The sequence below is a fragment of the Sus scrofa genome, chromosome 7, assembly GCF_000003025.6.
Source record: "Sus scrofa isolate TJ Tabasco breed Duroc chromosome 7, Sscrofa11.1, whole genome shotgun sequence".
Classification (NCBI taxonomy): domain Eukaryota; kingdom Metazoa; phylum Chordata; class Mammalia; order Artiodactyla; family Suidae; genus Sus; species Sus scrofa.
Genome location: NC_010449.5, coordinates 47,899,054 through 47,913,368, shown reverse-complemented (window position 1 = coordinate 47,913,368; position 14,315 = coordinate 47,899,054). Strand labels below are relative to the sequence as shown.

General features: G+C 48.7%; 1 protein-coding gene across 3 annotated transcripts in view; it reads right to left on the bottom strand.

The window, feature by feature from the left end:
- TBC1D2B (TBC1 domain family member 2B) overlaps window positions 1-14,315 on the bottom strand; it is an 87,908-nt gene that overhangs the window by 13,919 nt on the left and 59,674 nt on the right. For all 3 annotated transcript variants that reach the window (XM_021098841.1, XM_021098840.1, XM_021098842.1), the window contains exons 5-10: window positions 12,890-13,122; window positions 10,713-11,108; window positions 6,889-6,999; window positions 5,691-5,884; window positions 3,470-3,964; window positions 296-413 (exon numbers count right to left, since the gene is read on the bottom strand). In XM_021098841.1, the coding sequence (XP_020954500.1) occupies window positions 296-413; window positions 3,470-3,964; window positions 5,691-5,884; window positions 6,889-6,999; window positions 10,713-11,108; window positions 12,890-13,122 (1,547 nt within the window). The remainder of the gene's footprint in view (window positions 1-295; window positions 414-3,469; window positions 3,965-5,690; window positions 5,885-6,888; window positions 7,000-10,712; window positions 11,109-12,889; window positions 13,123-14,315) is intronic.

The following is a 14,315-nucleotide window of genomic DNA, read 5'->3' as shown; positions in this document are numbered from 1 at the left end:
CCAGAGAGAGAGCGCTGAGCAGTGACCACACAGCGTGTGGTCTGCAGGCCTGGTCTATTTCTCTCTGGATGCAGTCCTCGCTCTGCTGGCTGCCAGAGTGCCGAGTGAGCCCAACCTGGCACTCACTCACTCACTTGAGAACAGCCTGGCCCAGTCTGGGGTGGGGCCCAACCCTGGTGTGCCTCCTGGTCAGCTGCTGAGGCCACGCATACGAAGCCGCCCCCACCAAATCTTAACTCAGGTCACACTTCAGCTCTAAATTCTACAAGTTGACACACAATATTTTTAGAAGTACCTGGGATCCTAAAAGAGTCTTTGTGTAATAGTCTCGAGGCATGAAAACTTCCACTATGGTGACTAGACACCAGAAAGCGTCCTCTTGCTCCAGGTACAGGAGGGCCACGGCCACCAATCTAAAAGCAAACGGAGAACAAGGTAAGCGCCAGCCTCCCGGCCCAGCCCCAGGCACCGTGGCCGTCCGCAGGGTGCCATGCTCTCCTCAGAGAGAAAGGCATTTCCTAGTTTGAGCAGCAAAGCTACATCCACCCTCCCCTTCACTTAGTTTTTATTTAAAGATGATGAAATTGTTTCCCGACAATCAGGCAGCCTCATTTTTAAAAATGTTTTCATGGTCAGATTTTTGCTAATGCAGCTAATTCTTGGAGTTTATTGTTCAAGAAGTTCCAGCTAATCCTTTTATGCACAAAAAATCCAGAGGTGAATATACGGGACAAAGAGCACAGGATGGTTTAAAAACACCTTTCCTAATACCAGCCTGCTTGAAATGGGGGTTTGGATGAATGAAGCACGTGGGGGGCTTTCTCCAAGAACTGCCCCCAGAAACTGGCTTTCTCCCAGCTTGCAGGTGGGCTGGGAGAGGGGGCCCGATGTATCACCTGTCATGTCACTCATGGCGACCGGAAAATTGGGTCTGGCTGTTTACACCGTCACCACTGAGAGTTTCCTCATCTAGTACCCCAGGTCAGCTCTGAGCAGGCCTTCAGGGCAGAAGGATACAAAGGGAGGGGGAGAGGAAAGCCCGCTCTACACATCCAAGGACCTCTGCTCACGCCATGAAGCTTCTGGGCATCACTTATGGGAAAACCCTAAAACTACTTCTCAGAATTTTTTTTTAATCCCTTTGATGAAATAATGAAGTCTCAATTTAAAAGTTTAAAAAGAAAAGAGAACTGGGAAGCGGATGCCCCAGGAGGCACGAATGGAATGGAGGGGAGAAAGGTAGCACTGGGTGGGGAGGGACAAGGACAGAAAAATGGGACACATGCAGCACCGAGGACGCCAGGGGAAGGGGCCGGGTCTGAAACCAGCTGAGCCTCTGAGGATAGCACTTGCAGTTAACCCATGCTCAGGATGACAGGCTTGAATCGCTTAGAAAAAGTTGGAGCTCTCCTGGGTTCTCAGAATGTACGTACGAAATATTTCAAAGGAAAAAAAAAAAAAGTCCAGTAAAATGGTTAAAATTTAGAGGCCCTAATGGTGATCGGGTGGAGAGAAAGCTTTAATTTTCTGAAAGTTGTACTTTGTGTGGAAGAACTGATTCCATGACAATGTCAGACAGATGGGGTGTTATGTGACCCTCCCAGCTGGCATCCTCAAGTCCTAAAGTTAGGGAGGTTTTCAGCTTCCAAGAATTTTTAAACCAAGTATATCTTGTGAACTGCAGATTTAAGCAAAACAAGACTGCTTTGTTAGGCAGTATCTTATTTACAGGCTCTCTTTTTTTCTTTTTTAATGGGGACCACTGAGGAGCACCAAAGTCCTTTTACTTTCAGGGCTCAGAGAGGCCACCCTGTCCTGACCACAGAGGCAGTGACTCCCCGGAAACCACTGGTTACGGGTCTTAACCAAGTCACATTCCAGTGTAAACACCTTTCTTCCTGCAATACTATCATTTCAGATGCAAACAAAAGCCCTTATCTGGAGGTCAGGATCCGGCACCAAAGAGGATTAAAAAGACCCCTGAGCAGCCAGGATAAATAAAAAGCATTCAGAACTCAAGGTATGCACTTGACTTACAGGAGAACTGCTAAGACTGTACACAGAGTTTCTTCATTCTTACTTTGTCCATTTTCTTTTTTTTTTTTTTTTTTCTTTTGGCTGCACCTGCAGCATGTAAAAGCTCCCAGGCCAGGGACTGAACCTGCACCATAGCAGTGACAGTGCCAGATCCTTAACCCGTTCAGCCATCAGGGAACTTTATCCATATTTCTGATAAGCTTGTTCCCTACTTTGACTACACAGAGGAATATAAATGGACGCTGTAATGACAGTGGTGAGCAGAAGCATGTCAGCCAGGTAAGAGATGGCCGGGAGGTAAAAGGCAGCATAGCACTCAAAGTGCAGTGATGGGAGCAGCTTCCTGGAGACAAGATCTCAGCACCCCGCCCCCGACCTGTGAACTCATCCTGAGGTAGCTCAGCTCAGAATGAGGAGCCCAGATCGTTAGAAGTGAGAGGCTTTTCCGTGTCCTTTGCCTACGGAAGCAGGCAAGTATGCCAAACATTATAGAAGGTTCTAGTCCAAAAGAAAATAAGTTTGGGCTCTTCGAGGGCTAGGTTTCAACCAACTGAAGAACTATTGGGGGCAACCTCTTGATTCATAAAGATCCTGTATAAATAAGGAGTGGCCTTGTTTTCACAACATGCATTATAAACAAATAAAATCAAACTTCCGATCAAAACCTGAGTGAGCACTTCCCACTGTGGCTCAATGGTTAACGAATCCAACTAGGAACCATGAGGTTGTGGGTTCGATCCCTGGCCTTGCTCAGTGGGTTAAGGATCTGGCGTTGCCGTGAGATGTGGTGTAGGTCAAAGACGCGGCTTGGATCTCATGTTGCTGTGGCTGTGGTGTAGGCTGGCGGCTACAGCTCCAATTAGACCCAGCTTGGGATCCATATGCTGCAGGTGCGGCCCTAGAAAAGACAAAAGGACGAAAAAAAAAAAAAAAAAAAAAAAAACTGAGTGAGAGGAGTTCCCACTATGGCACAGTGGCACCATGGCATTGGCAATATCTCTGTGGCACCAGGATGCAGGTTCAATTCCTAGCCCAGCACAGTGCGTTAAAGGCTGCTGCGGTGTAGTTCGCCACTGCGGCTCAGATCTGATCGCTGGTCTGGGAACTCCATATACCACAGGACAACCAAGAAGAAACAAAAACCAAAAATACCCTGAGGGTAATCTGAACAACAAGGAATCAAAATGAGGAACATAGTTGTTTCAAACAGTTTGACTTTGGTATTCTTCATACTTTTCGAAAGCATGTTTGTTTCTCTCAATTACTCTAGAATTGGGGATGCTACATAATTAAAACTAGCTTACTGCAGCTACTTCTTTCCCTTAAAAGACTGGCTTTGCCTGGCTCCCCAGGAGGGGAGGCACTGTCAGGCCCTGGGGCTATAAGCCGTCTTCAATGGCAAACAGGAACCCGGTGTGGGCCCAGCACCCACCTGTTTAGACCTTGGCAGTAGCCGATATCTGGATTCCGCCAGGAGAAGGCGAGCAGGACGTTGCGTAACTTCTGTATGCCTTCTGAGGTGGGGCACGAGTAATGTTTGTTGTTGGGCAGAGTCCGCAGCAGATCCAGCTCGATCTGTTTGGAGGCCGGGTTCTGTTTCTCCAGCGCCTTCTGGAGCAAGTTCTGGAAGTAACCAGGCTGAGTGCTGTCCTTGAACTTCCTGGTGTGAAGGTCCACACACCACTTCCACACCTTGGAACGGTGCTCGTGGGGAATGCCTGCTCGGATCAGGTTTTTTAGTTCCGGGGAGCACATCATTTCCCTGTTCATTGTGCTCGCAAAGTAGTTTTCCCACTTGACCCCTGTGGAGACCTCCTGGTTTTCTGTGAGGTAGAGAGTCTTCAGGTCCAATGCCCGGACTTTGGCGACCAACTTCTCTTCCTCGTCATCCTCTGGGACGGTCCTAAACCCATAAATGTCATATTCACTGTTGAGAAAAACAAAAGGAAAAATTAAATGATGCCATCTGGGCAAAAGAAAAAAAAGGCTAATGAAACAAGAAAAGAGAGCCTAGAAATCGACCTGTGTAAATAGCATTTGACCAGGCATTTCAACTCAGTGAGGAAACAATAAACTTTCAACACACAGGGGAGGGTAGCTGGCTACCTAAATTGAAAAACATTATGTTATAGCTCTTTTTCTTTTCTTTTTTTCTTTTTTTGGCTGCACCCAGAGCATGTGAAAGTTCCTGGGCCAGGGATTAACCTGCACCACAGCAGTGACAAGGCCGAATCCTTAACTGCTAGGCCTCCAGGAAAGTCCTCTTCTTGATAGCATACAGGGGAAAAAGATCAACTTTAGATGTTTGAGGTGCTAAATGGGAAAAGCACAGAAAATACAAGCAATACTACAAACGTAAAGCTGATATATTGGCTACATTAATACATGTGCGCATGTATGTTTATATACCATACACACACACATAACACTTATGTTAGAAACTTTTGCTTTTTTTGTCTTTTTGCCATTTCTTGGGCCGCTCCCACAGCATATGGAGGTTCCCAGGCTAGGGGTCCAACTGGAGCTGTAACAGCAACTCAGGATCCGAGCCGCGCCTGCAACCTACACCACAGTTCACGGCAACACCCTGAGAACCTGGCTGCCCCGCTGGGGTCCTGTCCTTCCCACTCACCAGCCCTATGACTCTGGACAAGCTACATAACCTCCCTAATCCCAGTGCCTACATTTGCTAAGGAGGATAAAAAACACCCATTGTACTGAGCATTGGGTACAGGTACGTGTACAGCCCTTGGCACACCTCCAGGCACACAGACCTCAGTAAAAGTTCTGTAACAATGGTGCCAGTCAAATTCTGACAGCAGATTTTTGTTGCCATTTGAGTAGCATGAACAAGGCTGACCAGTGCGCTAAGCACAGAGAAGGGAGAGAGCAGGTTAAGCTGAAGCAAGGCTGCCCCTGGTGCAGGGGTGGGGTAGGGGCAGCCAAGCCATGGCGGCCAGCAGCGCCGGGGCACTGGCTGCCTGAGCAGCAAGGGGACGGAAACAGGAGGAGTTGGGCTCAGTGAATTTGCAGATTTCCCCTCACTCCAATATTTCATGGACCTCGTTTTTCAGATGCTAGGATATGAAGGTTATTAATCCAAGATCCATCACAGGCTCCCAGACTCTGTGATTTTCTGAAAAATATATGTAATACTGTGTGTATGTGTGTGCATGTGTGTGTGTGTCCAAGTGCATTTCAGGGCCAAGCGTGTCCACGGCTTGTGTTGGACCCCCAGTGAATTCTGAACCACTGATTCAGGCTACTCAAGGGTCATTCCTATTCAGAGAAGGCCCAGTTCCCCATGACCCCATTGCTTTCAAACCACCCCTGGGTACAGCTGTGTCTCAGGACAGGGCCCTCCTCCCGGAAGACTGGCTCCTCTCATGCAGGACCTGGTATTGCCCACACAGGCACATGGGCACACAGGACAAAGGTTTTGGAATCCAAAGCCTGGGCTGAATCCCAGCTCTCATACTTGCTTCTTATAGCCAGAATGATGAAATTTTCTGTTCTACTAACTGGACAGTCCTTCTCCTGAGCATCAAACAAGATACAGTGAGTTGTATAAAGTTCTCTGAAAAGGGCTATTGCTCTTAAAAGAGGGGCTTGAGCACAGGGCCCACTGCCCCTACCCTCGCTAGCAACTTTACCTGACAAGATGAGGTTTCACGAACGCCTGCTCCGGATGCTCGGGGCTCTCGACCTGCAGAGCGTCCTCCAGCAACTGCGCTATGACATCCCGAGCCGGCCCCTGTTCTTCTGAGCAAACTGGGGTCTTCATTTCTTGGAGCAGTATCAAATATTTGCTTTCTATCTGGCAGAGCTTGGCTTCCAGGCTAGAATACTGCAGACAACGGGGTGGTTACTTCCATCCAGACAGAGACACAGGAAAAGCAATTTCAAGTCCCTCAGGTAATCAATGAGTGACAAGCCAAATACCACCAGGAAGTGAGCCAGAGAGAGACAACATCAAAGACAGGAGATGACGCCGGAGGCCTGCCTTGTTTAAAGGCCTGCAGTGGGCCCCCTCTTCCTTCTAGGGGGTCTGGTACAGAAAAGGTACTGATAATAAGGCCTCTGGGTGTCAACCCATATCTCAGTTCTGGACAGGGTTGAGGTGAGCAGCAGCAACCAGGCCACACACCCATTATGGAGGTCAGGCTGAGTGCTATTTGGCCCACAGGCCCTAAGTAGCCACCTCATGCTACAGCAATACTTAGGACACTGTGACCCAGGACTAGCTCCCACCTGCCACCTTATGAGACAAATCAACACACCCCTGGAGAACGTGGGAATAAGGTCTGGGAAGATGTTTCCAGGACCGTTCAAAAGGTCAATGGGGTATATATCAGCTGCTGACAGTGTCACAGAATTTCATTTGAATAATTTTCATTATTTCGTTTGTTGTATCTGTGACATTGCCAACACTTTGCACTTAGCCACAATCACACTGTCTCACACCACCACCATCAGGTTCACAGAGGAGGCATCAATCATTCTCACTGCCCCATTGACAGATAAGACACTGATGCACACAGCTCAATGGCCTAAATCAAAATCCTAATAACCATAATTGGGAGGACCTTAGGATTGTATATAATGTTTTTCCTGTAAACTGCATTGTACATGTGAATAAAGGCCGCATTTCAGGGCATTTCTGTGTCTTTATCACAGACAAAGGAGACGAAACACAGCCCTATGCACTATATATATTTTAAATATACTTTGGCATCAGTAACCACATCCCTGCAAGCATGGGAGTCAACTGATTTTAAAGCATGTCCATTCTCGTATGGTTCCTGAATCGTACCTCCCACCAGATAACAGAATATATCCATCTGGACCCACCTTTGCCATCAAATCCCTCTCTCTTCTTTCTGCATTTCTCCGTAGAGCTGAGAGTTCTAAAATTTCCTTATTTAGAAATTTATTTTGGGTTTTGTACCCCTGCAGATTATCCTGTTGAAAAAAAAAGTCCATCAATTCATGTTGATTGAATGTTGACTAATCATTCTAGATAATTAATATTTTGCTGCTTCACCAATCAAATAGCCCTGTTAAGCTAAAACAAGCTCTAAGGAACTGAAAGCTGATTATCACGCATTTTCTGATTAAACTCTGTGGCCACCCTTGGCAGTAGAAGGAAGGCAGGAACTCCTGTTGTAACGAAGGAGATGAGGAAATAAATTTTTCTAGTGGTGGCGATTATTCTCAAATTACCTCAGGGGAAATGAGTAGGACTTATATCCCACATCTATGCAAATATTTTATCTATCCACATTCACTGAGCTGGTACAAAAGGCAGTATCTTATATTCATTTTTTAACTAGACAAATTGAACAAATTTTCTGTAAATTTTCATTTTTTACTTATCCAGTTTATGTAGAAATGGCTACACATATATACAATGCCCTTAACTAAAGAATTACACTTGGGAGTTCCTGTCCTGGCTCCAGGGAAACAAATCTGACTAGTATTCATGTGGACATAGGTTCAATCCTTGGCCTCGCTCAGTGAGTTAAGGATCCAGCGTTGCTGTGAGCTGTGGTGCAGGTTGCAGACGCAGCTTGGATCTGGCATTGCTGCAGCAGTGGCATAGGCTGGCAGCTACAGCTCCAAGCTGACCCCTTAGCCTGGAAACTTCCATATGCCTCGACACCCCCCCCCAAAAAAATCATTAGGGTGGTAAAAGCCCTTTAAGACCAATATTTGCTTCTGCTTCCAAATACTACAGGAACAGAAAGAGACCCTGTATTAGACCAAAGAAGAAATGTTAGCATATTCCAAAAAGCAGAAATTTTTTCAGGCCACATACACACACTGACTACAAAGCAAGAAAGTGGATGTTAACAGTAACAATTGAAAAAAAAAAAAAAAAAAAGATAGCTTCCTCCAAAACAAAATTTTTCCCCACCTAGACATTTTATTTTTTTATTTTTATTTTATTTTTATTATTTATTTTTTATTCTTCATTTTTCTGTGAGATTTTTATTTTTTCTATTACAGTTGAATTACAATGGTCTGTCAATTTCTGCTGTATAGCAAAGTGACCCAGCCACACCCCACCTAGACATTTTAAATCTGGGGTCCAGGTTAGAAATCAATGTGGAAACTACGCAGTATATAGAACTGAAGGACAATAAGCTCCTTCACTGCAGTTCTTGCAGTGCCACCGCAGTAGAGGCATGGATGTGACAGTCTTCTGCATGGTACAGGGGATGCCCTGGCAATAACCGACCTAGGCAGAGCAATGTCAGAAAACATGAGGTTGCCAAGCCGGACAGGACTCACTCAGAATGCACAGGCCACAGGGAGTTCCCTTAACAACCATTTTGCCTCTCCTTAAGCTATGTCACCACTTAACCTGACTGCTGTGGCACTCTGGACCCAGGGGATTTATATATTGAGAAATAGTGGGGGAAAAAATTTCACCTGCTATGCTGCAAAAAAAGGGGGGAGGGGAGTCCAATTCTGATAAACTCTGTCAGCTGTTTCCAAAAGGAGTTGTGTAGCGCCACAACAACAAAGCCAAACATGCCCCCACACACCCTGGTCAGCTTCCCAGGAAAATGAGCTCCCCGAGCATGCCCCACAGCCCAGCACTGCTCGCTGTGACCTGGAAACCAAACGCCCTGGTGTTATTCTCTAAACACCACAAAAGTAAACACGCTTGCAAAATACAAAATTCAGTTGACATTAAGTAACAGGTCATAAAATATGTATTACCAATGGGATGTGTATTTAGGGTCAGGGATACTCTAGGTTGTGTACGTGAGCAAAACCGACTTTTACTGGCAACACTAACCGAGACCTTTTTTTTTTTAAACAGGGCTATTTTTATAGTAGATAAAATTTTTTAAATATGAAATTGAGGGTTTTGGTGGTGCCTTTTGGTTCTCCTCCTTTTTTTTTTTTTCTGTCTTTTTAGGGCTGCACCCACAGCATATGGAGGTCCCCAGGCTAGGGGTTGAATCTGAGCTGCAGCTGCTGGCCTACACCACAGCCACAGCCATGCGGGATCTGAGCCCCGTCTGCGACCTACACCATAGCTCATGGTAACGCCGGATCCTTAACCCACTGAGCGAGGCCAGGGATGGAACCCACATCCTCATGGACACTACTCAGGTTTGTTAACCACTGAGCCACGACGGGAACTCCACCCTTTTGGTTTTTCTCACCAATAAATCCTTCTCTCCTCACACCTACTGGGTGTGGCTACTGAGAAGTGGTCACTACAGGAGACCACATACACATTCCAATCAAGTCGTCACCGTTCCAGTGTTTTAACTTTCAGTTTGGATTTGCCCTTAAGGCCCAGGCATGTTATCCAATCCACTGACACTGTGTGGCAGCTACTGCTAGGCCTGAAGCAAAGCCTCAGGAACAACCTCTATGGTGGCAAATCTTCACCCTTCAAGGACAAACTGCATCTGGGACAAAACATCCTTGGTGCCACACCATTTGTAAAAAGAGAGGAGCCAGGTGAGGGAGACTTTGGGGCTCCAGGTGGGATCACAGCTATAGCCCTGTCTGGGGTCAGCTGGGGTCAAGTGCACTATAACCAATGCCTCATATCCTGCAGACGATTCTCCACCTTAAGCTTTACCAAATGGAGAACTGGTATGGAGTTCTTGCTGAGGTTCAGCAGGTTAAAAACCAACTAGTATCCATGACTGTGCAGGTTTGATCCCTAGCTTCCATCAGTGGGTTAAGGATCTGGCGTTGCCGTGAGCTGTGGTGTAGGTGGCAGACACGGCTCGTACCCTGCATTGCTGTGGCTATGGCGCAGGCTGGCAACTGTAGCTCTGATTAGGCCCCTAGCCTGGGAGCCTCCATATGCCACAGCTGTGGCCCCAGAGAATAAAAAAAAAAGAACAGGTGGCAGCAAAACTTTGGGGACCCTCTCTGTGGCCTGACTACCATTCAGCTCTCCCCAGGAACCAGCAGCTTCCTTGCAGGCCCAATGAGAATGCCCCTGCCTCCCACTAATGCTGTGTGCTCTTCCCACCTCGACAGCTGGCCACCACCCCAGGTCTGACTGGGAGAGTCCCCTCTGCTCAGGAACCAGCCTCCCATTCCCAGGGCCAGCCCAGAGAGGGACACTGGGAAGAGAGCTCTGCCCTCCCTTCTGAGTGGCAGGACCCTCCTGGCTTCGGTGCGGGGGGGGGGGGGGGCACTGGCTCTGAGCAGGCTCTCTGCCCAGGTTTTGCTTCCGCACCTGAGCCCACACTAGCTGTGGGGAGCGTGCTCCCTCACCCGGCCTCCGTCAGGTCCTGAGGCAGGCTGTGCCCCTGATGTCGGCGTGTGCATCCATGCACAGAGGGGACAAGACACAGCCTCTGTAGGTTACACGGAATAATGGTGTTCTGAGGGGGTATGAATAGAAAGAGAAGTCTCAGCTGCCTGAAAGCAGGGAGGGGAAAGATTGGAAACTGGTCTGACCTATGGCAACATGGGTGGACTGAGACTTTCATTTTCCAAGTAAGCTTCTTAGAAAACTAATAATTATCTGACTGTAAGTCCTGCGACACTTGTTTTGGGGTGGGAGGAGGCGCAGCTGCCCTGCTGTCATGCCAGATGAGCTCATTGAGGCCAGCGGCTCTGGAGTGACATCAACGGACAGGCGGCTGGATTTCTTGCCCCGATAATGGGAGCCCACGCCCTGCTCTTACTTTCAGCTTGTCCAGCTCCAACTGGTCCCGGCCGGAGGGGGCGGCCACGGGAGAGCTGGGCGTGGACGTGGGAGAAGACACGCTGCCCTCGCACTCGCTGAGCTGCCGGGAGAGCTTCATGATGACCTCGTCCTTGGCCTGGATGGTCTCCATCAGCATCCCCAGCTGCTCGCTGAGCTCGCCCACTTTGCTCTTCAGTGTCTTCACTTCCTGCTGAAGGCTCTCCTTGTCCAGGGTGAACCTCTCCAGTTGGCTGCTGAGGCCCAGGATCTGGTCGTCCTTCTGGTGCAGAAGCCCCAGCTTGTCCTGCGGGACCCCCTCGCAGAAGCGGCTGCTCGTGAAGTACTTGTCATACTGGGAGGACCTCACCGTCTGCTGCAGCAGCCGCACAAGCTCCTGGAGCCAGAGGAGGAGGGAGTGAGGAGAAGGGAGCGAGGAGGACGGAGTGAGGGGGACGGAGTATGGAGGACGGAGTGAGGGGGAGGGAGTGAGGGGGACGGAGTGAGGGGGACGGAGTATGGAGAAGGGAGTGAGGAGGACGGAGTGAGGAGGACAGAGTGAGGGGGACGGAGTGAGGGGGACAGAGTGAGGGGGACGGAGTGAGGGGGACAGAGTGAGGGGGACGGAGTGAGGGGGACGGAGTGAGGAGGACGGAGTGAGGGGGACGGAGTGAGGAGGACACGGAGTGAGGGGGACGGAGTGAGGAGAAGGGAGTGAGGGGGACGGAGTGAGGGGGACGGAGTGAGGGGGACAGAGTGAGGGGGACGGAGTGAGGGGGACGGAGTGAGGAGGAGGGAGTGAGGGGGACGGAGTGAGGGGGACGGAGTGAGGAGAAGGGAGTGAGGGGGACGGAGTAAGGAGGACGGAGTGAGGGGGATGGAGTGAGGGGGACGGAGTGAGGAGGACACGGAGTGAGGAGGACGGAGTGAGGAGAAGGGAGTGAGGGGGACAGAGTGAGGGGGACGGAGTGAGGAGGACGGAGTGAGGGGGACGGAGTGAGGGGGACACGGAGTGAGGGGGACGGAGTGAGGAGGACGGAGTGAGGGGGACGGAGTGAGGAGGACGGAGTGAGGGGGACGGAGTGAGGGGGACGGAGTGAGGAGGACGGAGTGAGGGGGATGGAGTGAGGGGGACGGAGTGAGGAGGACACGGAGTGAGGGGGACAGAGTGAGGAGAAGGGAGTGAGGGGGACAAAGTGAGGAGGACGGAGTGACGGGGATGGAGTGAGGGGACAGAGTGAGGAGCGGGACAGGAAGGGAGCATAAGCCATGACAACTCTACATGGAGCGGCCATCGGAATCTGAGCAAACCCAGACACTCTACTGGAAACATTTTAATACCCAACTTCCCCTTGAAGGACCTTAAAAATAGAGAATGAAAAACATTTATTCTATAAAGCCTGTCTGTAGAGAACAATAATAGAAAATAGGACAGAGTGGACAGGCAGACTGTACTTAGCAATGGTTCCCAGTAAATGTTCATCCATCTTAAAAATCTAAATTCATGGACCCGGAGTTCCCGTCGTGGCGCAGTGGTTAACGAATCCAACTAGGAACCATGAGGTTGCGGGTTTGGTCCCTGCCCTTGCTCAGTGGGTTAACAATCCGGCGTTGCCATGAGCTGTGGTGTAGGTTGCAGACACGGCTCGGATCCCGCGTTGCTGTGGCTCTGGCATAGGCCAGTGGCTACAGCTCCGATTCGACCCCTAGCCTGGGAACCTCCATATGCCGTGGGAGCAGCCCAAAGAAATAGCAAAAAGACTAAATAAATAAATAAATAAATAAATTCATGGACCTGCTGAGGAATTAAGTATAATTAGGTGTGATTAGCTTAGACGGAAACTGTTGTTTCACAGGATGTGGAAACTGTTTTAACAAGTGTTCACGGACCTCGGGTTGAAGCTATGCTCAGAGATACAAAGACAGAGAAGGAGTGGGCGAGGTGCAGACACCACCCACCCTGGGTCTTCGTTCTCCTCAGAAATTCAAATGTCTCTGAACAAATGATCAAGCAAAGCAGCAGTGCCTAGGATGGCGGCCATGGCAACATACAACTCTTGGGGGAAAAGCATCTTCTGGAAAATAACAGAGTCAGAGAAACTAGAAAGCCAGGCTTTGCTTCTCTGATCCCTGGTCTGCTGATGTGAGATGAGATAGAACGTGAGGAAGAATAATTACCTTCTGACTGGACAAATCTTTTCTTAACCTCTCCAGCTCTTCCTGCTGGTTCTGGACCTGCAGCTGCATCTCAGAGGCCAACTTGTTGGCACCACCACTGCCCCATGTCCCCTCAGTTGAAGGGTCAACACTGCTGTGACGATTTTTGTATGATCCAATCATGTCTTTCAAAGGGCGCCTTCCTTTGTAGGGAATACGTCCAAAATCAAAGGGAAATCCTGAGCCCGTTACTCCTACACAAAAACAAAAGGTTTTTAAGAGAAGGCCAAATCATCTTGCGGAAATTCCAGTAAAATGACATTCGAGTCTCACCTATCACCCTCCACGGAGTTCTACATTCATCACTTTCTGCTTGGGCCTCGTTCTGGATAATAACCCAGCGTAAAACCGAAGATGGTTCCCTCACTGGATCCTTCACATGATCACTTTAAAGAAAGCGTTCCCTACCTGACTGCTCAGTTAAGACCCATGAAAGGGCTGACTGGGAGCTCCTGTTGTGGCGCAGTGGAAACGTACCCAACTAGTAACCAGGAAGATGCGGGTCTGATCCCTGGCCTCGCTCAGTGGGTTAAGGATCCAGTGTTGCCATGAGCTATGGTGTAGGTCACAGACACAGCTTGGATCTGGCGTTGCTGTGGTTGTGGTGTAGGCCGGCAGCTCTGATTTGACCCTTAGCCTGGGAACCTCCATAAATCTCAGGTGAGGACCTTAAAAAAAAAAAAAAAAAAAGCAAAGGCATTAATGTACGTGGGCATTAATGAGGAACTGATGACAAAACTATACGTCTTTCAAGAGTCTTGAATGTTAGGTTTATTTGTTAAAGATCAGGGCTAAGCCCATATGTTCACATCACCATTTTCCTATTTCAGGTACTTGCAGGACCAAAGAGCACAGAGACACAGGGAAAGGGTGAACATGGGTGCACCAAGTCCCTACAGCATCCTGAGGACACGGTGTCCCTCCCTCCCCAGGCACCTCAGTGAGGACAGGGCCCATCTACAAAGTTCGAGGGTAGGGCTTAGAGACATACTAGGGATCCTTGGCTTCTTATTTTTTGCTAGTCTGTCATTAGGAGAAAAAAATCCCCCCTCCCCCACCATTTATGTGTTCTTAAATGTAAACACATTTTCTCTCTTCCTTAAAAATGAGTATTTAAAAATACTGAGGGATCCAAATTAATTTTAGTGTAAATGGATTCAAATATATATTCAAAAAAATAAAGAGTTACAAAAGAGTACATACTACATAGATTTCATTTACATAAATTTAAGAAACAGGCTAAACAATCTATGATGTTAGGAGTCAGGACAGTGGTTCTGGGGCCAGGGGCAGGGGCATAGGGTCCGAGGTAGTGACTGGCAGAGACTTGGGGACCGGGCTGGCTCCTGATACTGTCCTCTTCCTTCACGTTAAATGCTGGCTACAA